Source organism: Melitaea cinxia, chromosome 21 (genome assembly GCF_905220565.1).
Source record: "Melitaea cinxia chromosome 21, ilMelCinx1.1, whole genome shotgun sequence".
In the NCBI taxonomy this organism is placed as follows: Eukaryota; Metazoa; Arthropoda; class Insecta; order Lepidoptera; family Nymphalidae; genus Melitaea; species Melitaea cinxia.
Genome location: NC_059414.1, coordinates 3914087 through 3934152, shown reverse-complemented (window position 1 = coordinate 3934152; position 20066 = coordinate 3914087). Strand labels below are relative to the sequence as shown.

Genomic DNA, 20066 nt, shown 5'->3' with positions numbered 1-20066 from the left:
AGCAAAAGCTAGTATATTATAAATGCAAATGTGACGTTTACATCTTCCTGCTTAAACTATTACGTAGTGATGTAACAATAATATTACATTCTCTTGTATTATTACGATCTTGAAGGTATTAAGAAGAGATTTATTTATTTATTTTTTTATTAATATTAAGTCAATAAATTCAATGATTAAATATTTCAAAATTAAATAATATTATGCAAAATAATATTGGCTATATTTAGTCACGATAATTTTCTTATAAGTTAGTAAAAGAAGGGAGCGTGGGACGTAATTTCGTTTATAGATGTTAAAAGGAACTGTAAGAAGAAAAATCCGTTATCTCTTCCGTGCAGACAGACACCCTGTGCTTTATCGCCTTGTTACTTATACTCATAATGTCATGTATATGGGAACATGTACTGTATGCGATATAATTTGAGACCTAATATGTTTTACACGTTAAGAAAGCTAAATTTTCGACTTGATATAAATACCACATAAAAAAATAAGCAATTACTTATTTGACAGAGATCCCTAATAAAAGTTTTACCATCTAGAATCTAATCATGTGTATATTATTGAGATGACAGTTATTGAACATATAGCTTAAATAGGACAATAAGCCGTTGAGTTTCGTTTTATACTAAAATAATGTTTAATAAACACCTTACCGACCTAAATGTAAATTTGTACAACTACTAAGATGACATTCAATTTAAAACTTTTAACGTCATGGAATTTCAAGCTTATGCCTGATCTGGTTTGAACTATCTGTCAATATAGGATAATAGTATGTTACGTAAGAAAAGGTTCAACCTTTGAAGTAATTGCTACACATATAATTTATTACATAGTACTTAATTATTAAAATATATATACATATATTAAAATATTGTAAATATTTTTTTTTGTAATATAGTAGTCTGTTACTGTCTTAAAGTATGTTTAATATTTAATAGTAGTTGTGGTGTACAATAAAGTATTATATCAATATATAAAATAAAATAAATAATTATATTTTATTGTTTTTATATTTTATTATAAGGTAACACACATAAAAAAGTAAAATCGAATTGTGGGAATCCTCCTTACTGACCAAAATAACTAGGTAATGATGTGACTTTTGGTAATTTCTCTTCTAAAGCAGATCTTATTTCGATACGTTTTTGATATATAGACCTTTACTTTATTATGGTAGATATTGTATAATAATTATTGTTTTCGATATGAGACGAGACTCAAAGTCGTAACGGCGGTACTAAAAGAAGTTTTCTTAGATCGTTTCTCATAAAGTATAGTTCGACAAATTCGCTTACAACAAAAAGGAGAGACCAAACGCGTGAAAAATTGAAGAAGAATATCGAGATATTTGACTCCGCGTTGCCTGAAGCGAAATCTATAAACGTTTCTAATATTGTGAATATAAAGCGTATTTTTGATGATCAACTCGTTTAACATTTGAAATTATTTTTACTACCAAGATGGTTTTTTAACATCCATTGTCCAAATAAAGTATGAAACCAATATTTGTAACTATAATATGAGTAAATTAGTAATATCGGAAACCACACACTGTTTATTTATGAATAAATATAAAAACCATCAACTTTTTGATTTTATTTCAGGAAACTTAAGTTTTAGCCTAGTTATTACTTACATTTAACGATATATTTTTAAATTGTGTTAGTGTCATGAAAGATAACATATCACAATGTTACCTAAATATTTATAAAGGACTTTATTTCTTGATGGTAATATAAAGTGATATTTTAATACTATGAGAAGGAAAACAATAAAGTTATAGCATTTTTATTTTATTTAGAATTCCTTTCCAGCCATAAGCGCCCATTTAAATAGAAAAACAAGGTTCATTTTTCTTAATGACAAAATATTTTCCTCAGTCGTAAAAAAATAAACTGTAAAGTATTTTATAATTTTCCATCAAAAATATTTTAAGACGAATTTTTTGAAACAATTCAAGCTCTTTTTTATTTTATTATTTTTTACACTATTTTTCTATTTTTGAAGTGAAACTTCTTTAGAATTGCTGTGATTTGAAACTCAATGAAACGAAAAATGCTTCACGGTAAAGAAATAAACTCATCAATGTATACATTACTGCTCAAAGCGCGCGTAAGACTGAGTAAGCGACTCTTCAGACCTTCTCCAAAAGACCGTGATCATCGTCCATAGACGACATTTTGCACACACACACATTTTTTTTTGTTATAGAAAGAAAAATATTTTTAAATAATTTAGATTAACATTTGATCTTATGAAAAATTTTTCGCACATCAATTATTTTTCTGTGATATCACTTCGACATAATTCATCTATCTATCCACATTAAGAACTTGAAAATGAGAATAAATATTATTACTGTTAATATAGTTAATTGACACAGTAATAAAAAGTAAATAACTCCGCTTACTGTCCTTTTTTTTTCGAAATAGTTTTTCGTTTTGATGAAATACATAATTATAATGATATATAATCATATAATGAAATATTTATTTGTATTAGCGTAGCATCACTTCATAGAGAAGCAATCTTGTCCTCAATTTATTTCGAAATAATGATACGTCTCAAGCATTGAAACTATTTTCTCGATATAGGCTATTTTAAATATCTTGAATATTCTGGAATATTCTTACTGACCGTGGTTAAACTCAAATGAGGGATTTGTGGTATATATATGAATGTATAGTATGTACGTATGCAAGTACCAATTTTGACGAATTATACGATTGATACGATTACATTCCTTTTAGTTTTAAAAATAAGAAAATCAGAAGACAGAAACATCAGCCAGGGCCAGGAGTGGTTATTAGTTCAATAAAACTTACATTACTGCCTGATGTTAAGCGGCTAACGATAGTTATGGTAGTTGGAAGTATCAGAAACATTGTTAACCCTTTTTTTTACGTGCGGAAAATCCATCATGGAAACCCAACAGCGCGGGGGCGCCAGCGCCGCGGCCTCCTTCTGTGTCATCGCCTCTTCGCAGAACGAGACCGCCGCCTGCCACGATCTCTCACTGTTGAGCATGGCTTTTACGACGCTCGGCAGTGAGAGATCCCGTCCGAGGACCACCGAAAGCGCGCGCCGCTGCGAGTCCCACGCGGCGCACACCTACAGCATGTGAAGCGCCATATCGTCTTGTGCCCCACACTTGTGGCAGGTTGGGATCGCTTCCCGTCTCGCGATTTTGTTGCAGGTACTTACCGAAGCACCCGTGTCCGGAAAATACCTGCAACAAACGAAAGGTCAGCGGCCCGAACCGCCGCCTCACCCACTTCCGAAGGACCGGCCTGACCGCGTCCACCGTCTACTGCCCAGGGACCGGCGGGGCCAGGTCCTCCGTCCACCGCCGCAACAGGGTATCCTGCGCCAGCCTCTGCATGCGTGCGAGCTCTTCCCACGTAAAGCGCTTAGTCAACCCTACCTCCAATATCATCACAGCGAATCCCTAGAACATGTGACTAAATTATTTATTACACTATTAGAGGTTTATGTTGAATTCGTTAACACCAGCATCTAAAATGTCAATTTTTATTGGTTTTAAATAAACCATAAAAAAGATATAAAAAGAAAGATATAAATGTAATAAACATACTATACACTAGCTGACCCCGCAAACGTTGTTTTGCCATATATTTTATTAACCCCTTTAATCCCCCCCCCCCTTCCTTATAACTTAGAGGTATTAAAAACAGATGTTAACTGATTTTCAGATTTACCCCACACAAAATTCATAAAAATCGGTCTAGCCGTTTCGGAGGAGTATTGTAACTAACATTGTGACATGAGAATTTTATATATAAAATATAATATACATCGTACTAGATTTTGTAAAAGCCAAAGTTTGTAAAACCAAAACAGAGGAGAACTTTAATTTGTCACGGTTTCTGAGCTAGTAAAGTTTAGGTTATATTATAAGTTCGAAGAAGGGTGAACACTATTTTGACAAACTTGTCTTCCGTAGAACTTGTTTGTAATACTTTTTTCGGAGAAAATATATTTAGAAAAAAAAAAAAACAATATATTATTTGTTATTGTTTATTTGTTATGAGTTTGGAAAAATAGTTATATATAGTTTTAGTTTGAAGATCAGAAAAATAGGTATTTATATCACATTGTGTGTGTGTGAGTTTATTTAATTATAATATAAATTTATAAATGTTTAATGTGTTATTAATAATACTTTATAGATTGATGTTGTAGTTAGTTTTGTTAATAATGCGTCTTCTTTATCTGAAAATGTTTAACTACAAATGAATAACTAATAAGAAGTAATTGTTGTATTATCTCAAAATGGCAGTTCAAATGATACACTTAGAACATATTTAATACTCACAAATGCGCCAACTTCAATCTCAAAATATATTTATAACGGATTTCGAGTTCATGTTGAAGTTCATCAGTTCATTACAGCCTTTACAGTCCACTACTGGACATAGGCCTCCACAAGTTTACGCCAAAAATAACGTGAACTCATGTGTTTTGCCCATAGTCACCACGCTGGGCAGGCGGGTTGGTGACCGCAGGGCTGGCTTTGTCGCACCGAAGACGCTGCTGCCCGTCTTCGGCCTGTATATTTCAAAGCCAGCAGTTGGATGGTTATCCCGCCACCGGTCGGCTTTTTAAGTTCCAAGGTCGTAGCGGAACTGTGTTATCCCTTAGTCGCCTCTTACGACACCCACGGGAAGAGAGGGGGTGGCTATATTCTTTAGTACCGTAGCCACACAGTTGAAGTATTAACCAATATTATAATTTTTTTTATAATTAATTTTGTACTCATCAGTAAAGACTATCATCATATTTTTTTATGTATACCTTATACTTCTTGCGCATGCATATCTGCTATATCATGCCTACCGTGGAGCAGGGTGGTAAATTTAGGTAATGGAGCTCCTCGTTAAAGACAAAACAACCTTTTTTATCAATAGTAAGCACATAGAGTTGAATCAAAATTGACGGTATGGTGGATTGTTTTACTTTTTTGATGCTTGGTCTGTTTAATCATTTTGCTCCTTTAAAAACGAAAAAATTTACTAATTCCCCAACACCTTGGATCACAAATACGATTAAATCGATTATGCTGGATAGAGATTGTGCGTGCAAGCAAGCGAAAGAGTCAAATAGTGAACGTGATTGGTATACATATAAAATATATAGAAATTTAGTTACATCGATATCACGAAGCGAAAAAAATTACTATTTTAATCATAAAATAAATCAAAATAATCATAATTCTCGAAAAATGTGGAATGAGTTACGTAAAATACTTGGCTCATCGATACATAATTTGCTCCCAATACATCTTCGTGATCCAGATAAAATAAACAAAAATTTTGTTGAATCTATACCGTCACCTAAACATGGTCAATGCGATTGTACTGAAACGTTGCACAAAGGGGATAAAATAAAAACTGACGTGTCATTTAAATTTTCAGAAGTTTCTCCAGATGAAGTAATAAAAATTGTTAATTCAATAAGTTCGAATGCGTCAGGGGTGGATGGCATTAGCATAAAAATGATAAAACTTACATTGCCATACTCACTACATGCTATAACACATATTATGAATTCGTCTTTACGTAGAGCTGAATATCCACGTAAATGGAAAATAGCCTTAGTAAAACCATTGCCCAAAAAATCAAGTATTGAAACAATAAAAGACTTAAGACCCATAGGACTATTACCGGTTTTATTGAAAATATTAGAAAAAATAGTTCACGCCCAAATATCTAATTATTTTGAAAAAAATCAAATTATACCACTTCAACAGTCAGGTTTCCGTAAAATGCATAGCACCACAACTGCGCTTTTGCATATTGTAGGTGAACTTTTAGCATCTTCAAATGAAAATAATGCAAGTATATTAGTTCTGCTTGATTATAGTCGCGCCTTTGACTGTCTCAATCATGAAATCCTAATTAATAAATTAAAAATGTATGGTTGTGATGAAACTGTGAGTGTATGGTTTAAAAGCTATTTCTTGGGGAGGTTGCAGGTTGTAGAGTGCATGGATAATTGTGGTAAGTTGGTTAGGTCGAACCCGATTCCAGTGAATAGAGGTGTAGTGCAGGAATCTATTTTGGGTCCACTTCTATATTCTGTTTATACATCAGACTTGGTCAATTGTATTAAATATTCTTTCATACATATGTATGCAGATGATACGCAGATCCTAATGAAATTAAATGCAGGTTTTAATGTAGACTTGAGCAAAAACCTAAATGACTTAAATGAAGATTTGGCATCCATTAGTAAATGGTCTCATGAACATGACCTTATTTTGAACCCACAAAAATGTTCATTCACAGTTTTTGGTACAAAAAGACAGATCGATATAATCCATCGGATTAACCCCAGTATCATAGTGGATAACTGTGCTATTTCAGAAGTTCAAGTAGTAAAAAATCTTGGTGTTGAATTTGAAGGGTCTTTAAGATTTAGAGAGCATGTTTATAAAAAAATAGCCAATAGATACGCTTCGCTTAAAATGCTTTATAAGTTAAGACCATTTCTGAGTGCTGTTGTTAGAAAAAAACTTGTCCACGCGCTAATACTGTCCCACTTGGATTATTGTGATGTAGTTTATGGCCATGTCTTTTAAAACAAACTGGAGCGAAGATCCAAAAAGTACAAAATTCCTGTATGCGTTTTTGCCATAGTATTCCTCGTGGATCTAATATTACCCCTTTCCTAAGTAGTTTTAATGTACTCAATATGAAGCATAGACGTACTCTTAAATTGAACACTATCGTATTTGATCTGAGAAAGCACAAGAGGCCATCATACTTGGCACAGAAACTGAGGTGGCTAAAGCATCCGACACCGATAATTATCGGTCATCGCGTATCGCAAACCTTATTGTACCTCGTCCATGTTTAGTGGCGTTTAGAGGTAGTTTTCGCTTTGCAGCTTCCAAATATTGGAACGACATCCCACCTCCCATTAGATTTGCTGCAACTCGCTCGAAATTTCGTGACCTTACCAAGAGATGGCTCCTTGAGCAGCAAAAGTCAGAATCAAATTGGCAAAAAGTGAAGCTATCAATACATTGATATAGGCGACTATAGCATTTCATCAGACAGTTGATACGAAACGCTCACTGAGCTGGATTTGTAGTAACTATGACTTTATTATAAGCGTATAGTATGTCTCACGTGGCTCGCCATTTTACCTACTTGTACCTTCGGCAATGTACTTCATTTATTAGTCCTGGTTTTTATTTTTTTATTTTATTAAATACTATTTTCATTACTTTTTTCGTTACTTTATCTAGTTTTTAAATGTAAATCTAACGTCCTGTGCTGGCAGCATTTGTAAAGGTGCGGACTGAAAAACAGCAATAAGCTGAGTCTACGACCTTTTCACCAGCATTTTTTTATAAAATCTCTGTAAATTAGACTAAGAAATCTTTTGTTTTTTTTTATGCTTGGTGAATAAACGTCTTTATTATTATTATTATTATTATTATTATTATTATTATAAAACTCCAAATTTGTAAACTAGAATTTTTTAGACGTTACGGTATTAACGTCTTTGAAATCTAAGCTTTTGTTTTCTATTTTACGCTTTTATCCACTTTTAAACCAACTTCATTGACGATTCCATAGTAGCCGAAAGCATTTGAACGAAGTTGGAATGCTTGATGATACTTCATCAATGTCAAAACTTGCTGAATTATTTGAAAGAGGTGTTCGAGGTTTTGATGAGGATATTTTCTGTAACTGTAAGTGGTTATGGCAAATTTGTTCTTGTACTATATTTGTATATATTACTTATATACTCCATGTACCTACTGCATCTAATGTGCTCATCACGTGAATTCTTTCCGCAAACATGCAAACTGTGGAACGACCTTCCTCCTGAGTTTTTCCCTGAAAATTATAATTTGGGGGCTTTCAAACGTCGAGTGTACAGACATCTTTCCTAAGGGTCGGTAACGCACCCGCAACGCCTCTTATGCTGTAGATGTCCATGGCCGACCGTAACCATTTAATATCATATAGTTTCATTCGTTCGTTTGCCTCTATAGTGATAGGAGTATTATTATAAAAAACTTGTAATTTCCATAAATGTTTCATTATTTCTAATCATAATGGTGTTTTTTCGCAAAAGAAAAAAAAAACAACTTTAACTTTATCGATATACAAAGTTAGTAGACGAAAAAGTAGTGAATTAAATACGCGTTGTTAAGCATAACTAATAAAATTACGTTTCAGATATCGATCAAATTCGAATGGGACTACATGAGTCTACAATACAAGTATGAACTTTCTGTTAAATAAAGAATCGTCAATATCGGTAAACCCATACCATAATTTTAGCAATGAAAATAACCATGTTAATTTCAAGTCTCTAAAGATTTACAGAATTTACATATATTTTAATAAAATAAATCACAAAGTGTAATCGATACGAGTAAAAGTTTTCAACTCGAATCTGTGATGAAGATCGTAGTATTGAATAGAGAGAAAAATCTTTCGAGTACATAAAACTTTTTCAATATCGAAAGGAGAAGTTTAAGGGATTTATCAGAAAAAAAGTTTCTGTGTTTCCAAATTGCTATTAAAATTTAAATGTGAATAATATCGGACTTGGTTGAAAGAAAACCCGAAATCGTTTTATAATAAATCCTAAAAAATGTGTCCCTAAGAAGTTTTTAATTCAATTTCCTTCTACAATATTTTCATACTTTTTCTGAAAAAAAAAAAATTACGTCTCTTGTATTTAATTGAAATCAAATTCGTTTGTTGGAATTAGACGGTAAAATTTCTAGTGAAGAGTTATCACAATACTTATTACGTTTTCACGTTTTCTACGATAATGCAAAAAAAGGATTTTATTTCTGTACTGTTGTTTTTTTTTTACTACGTAAAAGTGTTTTTAATTATATGTATGCAAGAAGTAATAAATAAATAAAAATAAATAAATAAAAGGACGATTAGGATTAGGAAACACCGTAATTATATTATATGAAAGAACACACTTTCGTCACAATTGTCTACTTTGGATTTTTTTGTCTGGTTTGTAACGCTTTTGGAAATAAGAATTTATAATCCTTTCAGAGAACACAATAATTATTTATAGGCTATGAAAACAGAACGCCTAGACACACCACTCTGGCACCATTCTTCACGTTTTGGGATCAAACTATGTACGTATGTACGTATAAATAATAAGATTAAAAGTTGTAGTGTTTAAATCATAAGGCCTATTTCTGTTTAGTGTGAATTTATTGTATTTACTGTGGGAAGGATTCATATAGTTTATACAAATATAATAATATAGCTGTGCCCGCAGCTTCGCCCGCACACACTGATTTCAACGCGGGCGAAGCCGTGGGCACAGCTAGTTATATTATAATGATACTTTTTTTAGGGTGTCTGAAGGGCTGAGTTCGCTGTAGCTGTGTGTTACTTCCTATTAAAAAGGTATTAAAAATTAGTTTAAATAAATAAATATTCTATTTAAATACATTTTAAGAGTGTCTTTCTTAAAGACTAAAATCGCTGCAGAGATATACGTCCTATTAAAAGAGTATTGAGATTAATTGAAATAATTAATTATTTAAAATAATTAAGTAAATATTTTTACTTAAAACTATTGTCGTATTTGAATTTCATTAAACTTAGTTAATTATAAACAATAAAAATGTCATTCGAAAAGTGTGATGTTTCAAATTTCAAGCTTATCTCGAAATTAATTAACTCAAATTTCAAGCTTATCTCGAAATTAATTCCGCGGTACGATGATAATTCGATACTGTTTAATTTCTATATTAAAGAAGTTGAAAATATTTCGAATCTTTAAAGCAGAGTTCATCCAGCTATATTATGTTTGATTAAAAGTAGATTAAGTGGACTAGCCACAGACGCAATTGCGTATGAAGAATTTCTCACTTCATGGAAAGCCATTAATGCTGCCCTCATACAAAGTCGGCGGGAACCGTGTACGCTTCAGCCTGCAATATCCCACTACTGGGCTTAGGCTTCTTTCCCCATGTAGGAGAAGGATCAGAGCTTAATCGACCACGCTGCTCCAATGCGGGTTGGTGGATATATTCCCTACCATGAGTAAGGATCGCTATCAGGTGTACATGATAACCACCGGGACCGACGGCTTAACGTGCTTTTCGAGGCACAGCGAGGAGACCCAGAAGGACTGCACAAACACCCAGACCACGGCAAACTCCTATATGGCCAATACAAATGTTTGTCATGTGCGGGGATCGAACCCACAACCGGCACAATCCATGGCTCAATCCATCCGTTGCACCAACGCGGAGCCGCGTAACTAAATCCAATTAATGTAAGAATTAAGTCACACGTACAAAGACGTAATACACAGGCTGAAGATGGGCCGCTGAGTCTTCGGTGCGACAAAGCCAGCCCTGCGGTCACCAACCCGCCTGCCTAGCGTGGTGAGTATGGGCAAAACACACGAGTTCACGCCATTTTTAGCGCGAAGTTGTGGAGGCCTATGTCCAGCAGTGGACTGTATTAGGCTGAAATGATGTACAACAACGTATAATTTTCTGTAAGGGACAATTCACGTTGCTCATCATAAATGTATGATATTCATCGCAATGAATTTCCATGGCCAATACGTAAGGATATATATTTTTTTGTTTGATAGACATTGAGTGATAGTAGGTTTAACGTTACTAATGTAGTAATTTCATTTCCAGTAGAGACTGTTATTTCGTAACTAATAATATGTCACTTATATTTTAATAGATTTTTAAATTTTAGTTTCAAATATGTAATTTGAATTGTATTGTTGTGACAGCTGTCCGCCCAATGATTAAAATGTTTGATTACATGGTCCAGTTTTTATAACTAAACCTTTAATAAGAAAACAAAATTTCAGTACGTTTGTTTGTTTAAGTTGTTTGCATCTATGAATTTTGTCATATGATTTAATTATTTATCTGATTCCAATCTCTATTAAAAGACTAGTAACTGCTAAAATAAACGCTTATTTTTGGCAGTTAATTGTACTGTATGTTATAAAATATTACTATTAAACAATGTGCTTATCGAAAGTAAGGTGAAATGGAATATTATATTTTTATAGTCACTTAAAATATCGAAAAATGCCATTTTATCGTCGAACTTTGACATAACCACTTGAATCATGTTGTTTAAAATTTTTAAAAATTTAGAAGATCCGATTTATCCTTTACTCGGTCCAAACTTATGGGGTTTACGGAATTCGGGTTTGTGGCAACCAAATAAAGGATTTTCTAAAATTATCTATAACATACTTCATTTTTTCGTTGCCGTCTTTGTATTGACTCAATATATTGAACTTTGGCTTATAAGATCGAATCTTGACATGGCATTAAGAAATCTTTCTTATAGTATTATAATTACGATATGTGTCGTAAAAGCTGGAACTTTTATTTCATGGCAGAAGTATTGGAAGGAGGTGTTTGAAAATGTTACTCTGATAGAAAAAAAACAACAGGGAAAACATGACGATGAAACGAAAAAGATAATTGCTAAATATACTGAATATTCCAGAATCGTTACTTACCTTTATTGGTGCCTTGTCATTGCTACAATCTTTGCCATAGTATTAGCTCCATTGGTTATTTATTTATCGTCACATAAACTGAGAGAGGAAATCAGAAATGGTACAGCTGCGTACCCTGATATTTTGAGTTCTTGGGCACCATTTGACAAAACAAGAGGTTTTGGATATTGGGTCCTATTTGGAGTACACACATTTATATGTTCTTTTGGTGGTGGTATAGTCGCCAATTATGACACTAGCGCTGTTGTCTTGATGACATTTTTTGCTGGACAATTTGAGGTTCTAAAAAGTAACTGTGAAAAACTATTTGGAAACGGTCAAGAGTATATTAACTATGACGAGGTAATCAGAAGAATTCGTGATTGCCATGAACACCACGTACAACTTATAAAGTAAATATTTTTAAAGTTTTTAACAATTTATTTTTAAGCCTAGTTACCATGCTGTAACGCAAGAGTTCGGCTTACGAAGGAAGAATGCATAGAATACGGGAACAATGGAATCACGACTCATCAGTTTCATTGTTTTTCAATTAAATTATTATGACATACTTAACTGAGGTAGGGCAAATCAGGAAATTTCCTGCTCAAAATATGGAGCAGATCAACGGGGGTAGTATTTCGACCTTACAGAAGATCACAGCTTAATAAGACTGTTTTCAAGCAGTATTGTGTTCCTGTTGGTGAGTAAGGTGACCAGAGCTCCTGGGGGAAACTGGGGTGCCCAGAACCTGCTCATGGTCGGCAACGCGCTTTCGATGCTTCTGGTGTTGCAGACGTCTATAAGCTACGGTAATCGCTTACCATCAGGTGAGCCCTAAGCTTGTTTTGCCGATTTAATAAAATAAAAAAAATATAATTTTAAATCAGTCTTGTATCAACCATCTCATAGAATAGTTTTATTATTTAAATATTGTAATTTCATTTTATATTTTGAATAAATAACGATTGTAAATTTAAATAAAATTGTTTTTAAAAGGACTACCATTTGTCGCCATATCATAACTCTTTGTAAGCATTTTATTTTATAATTTAAAAAATCTGTTTTATTTTAGGTATTCGAAAATCTTAAATTCGCTTTTGTCACCAGTACTATTTTTATACATTATTAGTTCTTCGCTGATGATCTGCTCCAGTGCCATACAACTAACCAAGGTATTGTTTGTAGTACTTTAATATAATTATACATTTCTATTTTGCATAAAAATGAGGAGGTGTATATATATATATATATATATATATATATATATATATATATATACACCTCCTCATTTTTATGCAAAATAAAAAAAAAATAATAAAAAAAAAAAAAATATATATATATATGTATATTATATGTATATATATATATATATATATATATATATATATATATATATATATATATATATATATATATTCTACAACCATTACTCCTAAGACAACTTGTAATAGATGATTCTTTAGAATTATTTACTTGACAAATATCTAATTGCCATTCATATATATTTCGAATATATAATTCGAAATGTGACTTAATTTTTTTTTTCGTTATATAAATAATATACCGATAATAATGTAATTTATTTTTACAACTCTTGTCTCTATAAATTAAAAAATAAACTTGTATACAAGACTTTCTAAAAGTAGATTCTGCAGAGAAAAATCGCCAAGTAACTCTGAAGTTAATCATTTAAAACGACGGGTCCCAAGAACAAAATCTTATGGAAAAATAAGATGAAATCTGTTTTATTATTGATTCGTATTAAACATGCAAAAAGCTACATGGCAATATTTTTTATTTATTTATTGGTCTTTTAGTTTTCTAAATACTCAAGCGAACATCATCTTATCTACAATGTACTGCAGCGAACAAACATGTATTCACATATACGAGCTTGTTCTTTACACTCCGAAACCGTGCGTGCCGCGACCCATCGTCATTCACGTGTTTGTACTCGGCAAAGTCGGAAATTTTAGCAAGACATCGAGAATTCCTCGAGAACTCGGTTTAATATCGTAATATCAGGTTTCGTGATTAATAAGTGACTGTCACAATGTCTGGTGTATCTAGAAAGAGAGAATATTAAATTTAGCCCTTTTTTGGATAAAATTAGTGACGATCCAAACTACTTGTAGCAACGAGGACGAAGAAATCTCTAAACAAGGTAAGTAATAGATATTTTTTTTTTCATTAAGGTAATTAAAAAATAGTTACTGGTGTTACTTTATAACTCTAGAAAGTAATTTGCCAAAATTATGTAAAATGCGTATCTTTTGGTCGTTTGTTAATTTACAATGTTGTTCTACAGAAATCTATAACCCATTTAATCGTTCCTTAACAATCAACATATTTCATTTACCTATATTTTATAGACTCTAAAATACTTAATTGTAGTGTATTTAATTTTACCCCAGTAGTTTCACATAAGTTTTCGTTCGACAAAAATCAGTTTAAAGTCAGTCATCGCTTTAGCACATACGACCTTGTCGTATGAAATTGTACCCAAAAAATGTTGCTGTATCTAAATAAACGATTTTGTTTGTCGTATAAGTTTTAACATGCGAGCATGTTCTACTCAAAAGTATGTAATTTAACCTCTTTTTAAGAAAAAAATTATAACTAGAATATAAATCAATAGTTTTTAAATAGAATACCACACAAATTAAATACATTTTTATTTTCATTTTGACAGAATCTGCCGGTCAACGTAACACCAACATGTCTCTTTTGCCACCAACGGCTCAGAATATCGACGTCGATATGGCAAAAATTTGGCATGTTTTTGATGAAAAGGTTCACACAAACGTATTAGGCTATCAACATGAAGTTAATACCGATATTTTTCAGGCCAACTGCGAGCATCTTGATTCACCACCTCCTCATTTAGTACAAACCTCACATCCTGACGAAGTGCTTACACCATTAAATATAGAAGTAACCTCTAGTTTAATAACTCACCAGCTGTTTACATTAAAGAGTTTGAGAATTTGAAGATCCTAGAATTTCTGTGCCATATATAAATACACATATGGTTTTAGCTACTCCAATGCCTTCCCCCGTTAATATACACATAAAATGTAATGACCCTTTTTGTCCCGATCATACTAGTTGGGTTGATTCAATTCGATTGCTAAACATTAGTGCATCTAACTTAATACCAGAAATGATGCGAAAGCAAAGATCAAAGAAACGTTTGGTACATAAGCAAGACTGGTCTGACGTGAAAAGAAAAAGTTTGCTTGGAAAGAGCTATGTATCAAAGCGAGGTAAATTTGTTGGTGAAAAAATAATGGGAAAGCCCTGTAGTTGTAGGAATAAGTGTGTGGATAAAATAACAAAAGAACAAAGACTGGAATCCTTCAATAAAGAACCACGCGTCAATATCGCGAAATTGTAAATAAAAACTATAGAACAAGGAGCCAAAGAATTTCGTTTCTGGTCAGATAGTTTTGCTGGCCAAAATCGGAATATATTTGTCTTTTTTTCATATTTTTATGCAGCCAAAAAGTACAAGGCATCAATCACACATCGATTTCTTGAAAAGGGACATACGCAGAACAAGGGAGACAGTGTGCATGCCCTTATAGAGCGGTCCTCTTCTTCAAAAACTATTTACACTGTAGATGAATGGCGTTTACTTGTAAGATGGGTAAAAACAAAAGGAGAACCGTATGTAGTAAAAAATATGACACAAGAAAATTTTCATAATTTTAAGGTTCACATAAATGACAAATTGTGAAACAAGAATTTTAGATAACAGAAAATATTGTGGACTAAGATTAAGGAAGTTTTCGTTGATAAATCGGAACCGAATAAATTGTATTATAAGTGTGATTTAAACCAAAGAATATAGACACCCCTCTCTTCCCGTGGGTGTCGTAAGAGGCGACTAAGGGATAACAAGGTTCCAGTAGCACCTTGGAACTTAAGAAGCCGACCGATGGCGGGATACCCATCTAACCGCTGGCTTTTTGAAACATACAGGCCGTAGACAGGCAGCAGCGTCTTAGGTGCGACAAAGCCAGCCCTGCGGTCACCAACCTGCCTGTCCAGTGTGGTGACTATGGGCAACATACATGAGTTCACGTATTTTTGGCGCGAACTTGTGGAGCCCTATGTCCAGTAGTGGATTGCAATAGGCTGGAATGATAATGGAATGATGAAATCAAAGAAACTTATGAATGCTTCATTGTTTTCAGCGATACAAGAAACTCAGCTAATATTTTATCTGTATTAGAGTATGCTTATTCGTCACCTCTCAAGCTAACAAAAGCTAAATATAAAGATTTACTGAGCATGTGTGATTCTGGTGTCATAAATTCATTCAATGCAGTATTCTTTAAATCTTTACCATATTATAATTCTGATTGCAATGATGAAAGAAACGATATATATATATGACGATGAATCTTAACCATAATATTGATTTATGTAATAATGATAGAAAGTTTAAGACTTGTTGTTGCTGTGATTAAAAAACTAATATAAAATATAAAAACTAAGTAGAAAGTTTAGGACTTAATTAGTAATTGTAATTGAAACTGTGATTTTAAATAAGTATTCTCCTGAATGGACCAAGAAATAAGAGTAATTGTTTATTTTTTGTTAAAGTTTATTTTCTTTTATATTTTATCATGATTTATCTAGTAATAATGAGAGAATTTATAACACCTATTTGACGTTTGTTTTGTAACGAAGATCCCACTGTGCTACTTTTATATTATTAAAGCTTTGATTATTAAAAATAATTGTGTTTTCTTTAATATAAATGTGCACATACTATTATATTGTCGACTAAATTATCGGAGAAAAACATCATATGTTCACATGGGTTACTATTTTTTAATTCAATTTCCTAAAACAAAATCGTATATTTAGATAAGTGCTGGGTAGTTCCGAAGAACAAATACCTATAATATTATAAGAATTAATTTTAGCCTAAAATAAAAGTTAAAGTCTTTATAAACATGTAGAAATAAATAAACAAAGTTCCTCATTAGCTTTTGCAATGATTTTCCAAAGATCATCTTTATTTGCGTAAGTAGTAAATGATTGTATTTTAGCAGAACTTCTAAGCTACATACTGTGATTTGGTAATTTTGCAGATACGATTTTGTTCTTCGGGCCCGTCGAAAATATGTCTGAAGGGCGAACTTCAACTGGTTAATTTAAACACGTTGTTTTAGCTTAAAATATTTTAATTCATTAAGGTTTATGGCTAAGCGTAGATAGTGATGAGTCTCTTTTTTATTAAGACAAATAGACTTTAATAAGTAATTACATTGCTTAAATTTATTTTAGAGTTTTTATGAATGAATGTATTGTATGTGGGACACCAAATAGGTACGAATTTCCTTATTATAAGATGTTAATTTTAATTCTATTCGAGGTATAAAGAAAATATTAATCGGGTATATACATTTTATTATGATTTTTTATCGATAAAAAAAAAGTACTTTACAAAATTATCTTAACACGTTTATTTTATTTACAATGATTTATCAAAATATATAATAGTCATCGAATGATATAATATTAATAGCAAACTCATCATTACAGCCTATACAGTCCACTGCTGGACGTAGGCCTCCACAAGTTTACGCCAAAAATAACGTGAACTCATGTGTTTTGCCCATAGTAACCATGCTGGGCAGGCGGGTTGGTGACCGCAGTACTGGCTTTGTCGCACCGAAGACGCTGCTGCCCGTCTTCGGCCTGTGTATTTCAAAGCCAGCAGTTGGATGGCTATCCCGCCATCGGTTGGCTTCTTAAGTTCCAAGGTGGTTGTGGAACCTTGTTATCCCTTAGTCGCCTCTTACGACGCCCACGGGAAGAGATGGGGTGGCTAAATTCTTTAGTGCCGTAGCCACACAGCACTAATAGCAAACTGCAATAATAATAATAATACATAGATAACTGGAGACCCGCCCTGGTTTCGCATGGGTGCAATGCTGATACTAAATACTATTAACAACAAAAGATAACTCTAAATTCAAACCAAATTTGAATATTTGATTCGTTTAATTATAATTTGATATGGTATTAATCTTTTCTTAGACTAATGAGCCTTTGTTATTCCTATTTAGACAGTCGATTTCAAGAAGTAAACTCCATTCGTGCGTCTGAGCTTACACACACTAATTTAACGTTACGGACGTTTTTTGCCAGCTAATATACCCCTCCACAGCGCACCATAAGGAATTTCGTTCTAATAATATTCATCTCCAATTTATCACTAAATTAGGTTTAAGTTGACGTATGTCGATATTACGTACCTTTACGTATTGTTATCCTTTATTTTCAGGAAGGCACCATTGGTATGCAACAAGTATGGATAGCGGAATATCTACTAGCTCTAACGTTTCAGCTTTTCTTGTATTGCTGGCATAGCACTAATGTTTTATCAATGGTAAGATATGAATATTTTAATTACACTGTTATTAATTTAGTATTGTTATCAAATAATATTAATGCGATGTATTTGTAATACTTCTTATGACAAGTTTAAGACATTTCGATACCACCTTCATCTCCCTATAATTTCGTTTCAATTTTGAATATTGTACTATAATTTTTAACCGACTTCAAAAAAGGAGGAGGCTACTCAATTCGACCGTATATATAGGGAGAGAAATCGAGGGGAACCCTCGAAAATCGTACTAACGGCTAGTGCGTTTGTTATTTTTTTAACCGACTTCCAAAAAAGGAGGAGGTTCTCAATTCGACTGTATTTTTTTTTTTCTTTTTTTTTAATGTATGTTACATCAGAACTTTTGACCGGGTAGACCGATTTTGACAAATTTTGTTTTAATCGAAAGGTGGTGTCTGCCAATTGGTTCCATTTAAATTTATTTGAGATCTAACAACTACTTTTTGAGTTATATCTAATAATGCATTTTTACTTGACGCTTTTTTCGTCGACCTACGTTGTATTTATACCGCATAACTTTCTACTGGATGTACCGATTTTGATAATTCTTTTTTGTTGGAAAGGGGATATCCCTAGTTTGGTACCGTGATAAGGAAACCAGGATCTGATGATGGGATCCCAGAGCAATCGAGGGAAACTCTCGAAAATCCGTAATAACTTTTTACTAGGTGTACCGATTTTGATAATTTTTAATTTAGTCGAAAGCTGATGTTTATCATATGGTCACATATAAATTTTATCGAGATCTGATAACTACTTTTTGAGTAATCTTTGATAACGCGTAGTTGCTTGACTATGTTTTCGTCGATCTACGTTGTATTACTTGTCGATGTAATTGAAGTCGGTTTTTTTTTCGTTTGCGAGCAAACACAATTATGTTTGTTTGGCTTCAATGAGAAAAATTAAGTTACCAATCCAATCTTCGTTATTACTATCGATAAGCTCATTTAAGAAAGAAAAATATGAAGAAATCTCTTTCAAAGAAATTTTCAATATTCCTTTTCAGAGTTTGAAAGTCGACGAGGGTGTATACTCAAGCGCTTGGTGGTCTCAAGACGTTCGCGTACGACGATGCGTTGTATTACTCGCTGGGCAATTGAATAGAAGGGTTGTTTTTACAGCTGGCCCTTTTACAGAGCTTTCTGTTGCTACTTTTATTACGGTAAATTTTTATTATAATAACTATTGCAATAATTATAACAAAAATATTTAAAACTTTTTTTCTATATAATTCATATTCTAAGCTTAAAACAGAAATTTCTTTCTTTCAAGTTCTGTAGTTTCTATGAGGATTCGTGTAGTTTCGTAAAGTTAATGATGATACAGAAGCATTAATACTTGTTAACGAAGGTTTATTGTCATAGAATACATACGATAGAAACAGTATGTGATGATTAATCTGTGATGCAGCTTAAGTGGTTAAAAGCTTGCTGTTATTTTTAAGGAATAAATTTTTAGTTGTCAAGAATCTATCAACATTTAAAGGAATATAATAATGTTATAAAACGCTAAAACATATTTTGTTACAGATGTTGAAAGGATCATACAGTTACTACACGCTTCTTAGTAAAAAATAAGACTAATAACTTATACTAAATTATTACACATATGTTATATTAAAAGTATTCTTTGAATGTGATTCGAATCAAATTAATTTTGTTGCCGCTTGGTAAAAAAAAATTCTTAATAATTTCATAAAATTAAATGTATCAAAACCAATCCTACTATGCCGTCTATCTATGACGCTATGTATCTGCTTATGTTTTACTATACAATTATATAATTACAACTATTACTGGCTTTTTATTTCATATTTAAGAAATTAATTTATCGTTAAGTTCAATTTTCAACGTATCATCAAGTCTGAAAAAGGTAAAATGAACTGAAGTACTGCGCATAAATTCATAACGATCTTCGCAAACTTTTGTTAATTTTTTTTTCAGAATCTCTTGACATCCAGATGTCACATTTTGTTGTTGTTGTTGTTGTTGTTGTTGTACACGGGCTATTTTCCGCAACTCGACGTCTAGGTGCGCCTTTTTTGCGTGATCGGCTGGTGGGCACTATTCGTGCCAGCCAAGCTCCTTGAGGAAGCCTAGCAGACCCTTCA

The 20066-nt window shown here is 32.6% G+C and overlaps 1 protein-coding gene across 1 annotated transcript; it reads left to right on the top strand.

Moving 5' to 3' along the window:
* The first annotated feature begins 11142 nt into the window (after positions 1-11142).
* LOC123664005 (odorant receptor Or2-like) lies at positions 11143-19533 on the top strand. The gene is made up of 5 exons (XM_045598636.1): positions 11143-11936; positions 12599-12698; positions 17831-17935; positions 18963-19118; positions 19486-19533. The coding sequence occupies exons 1-5, from the start codon at positions 11143-11145 to the stop codon at positions 19531-19533; spliced, it is 1203 nt and encodes a 400-aa protein (XP_045454592.1).
* Positions 19534-20066: the final 533 nt, after the last annotated feature.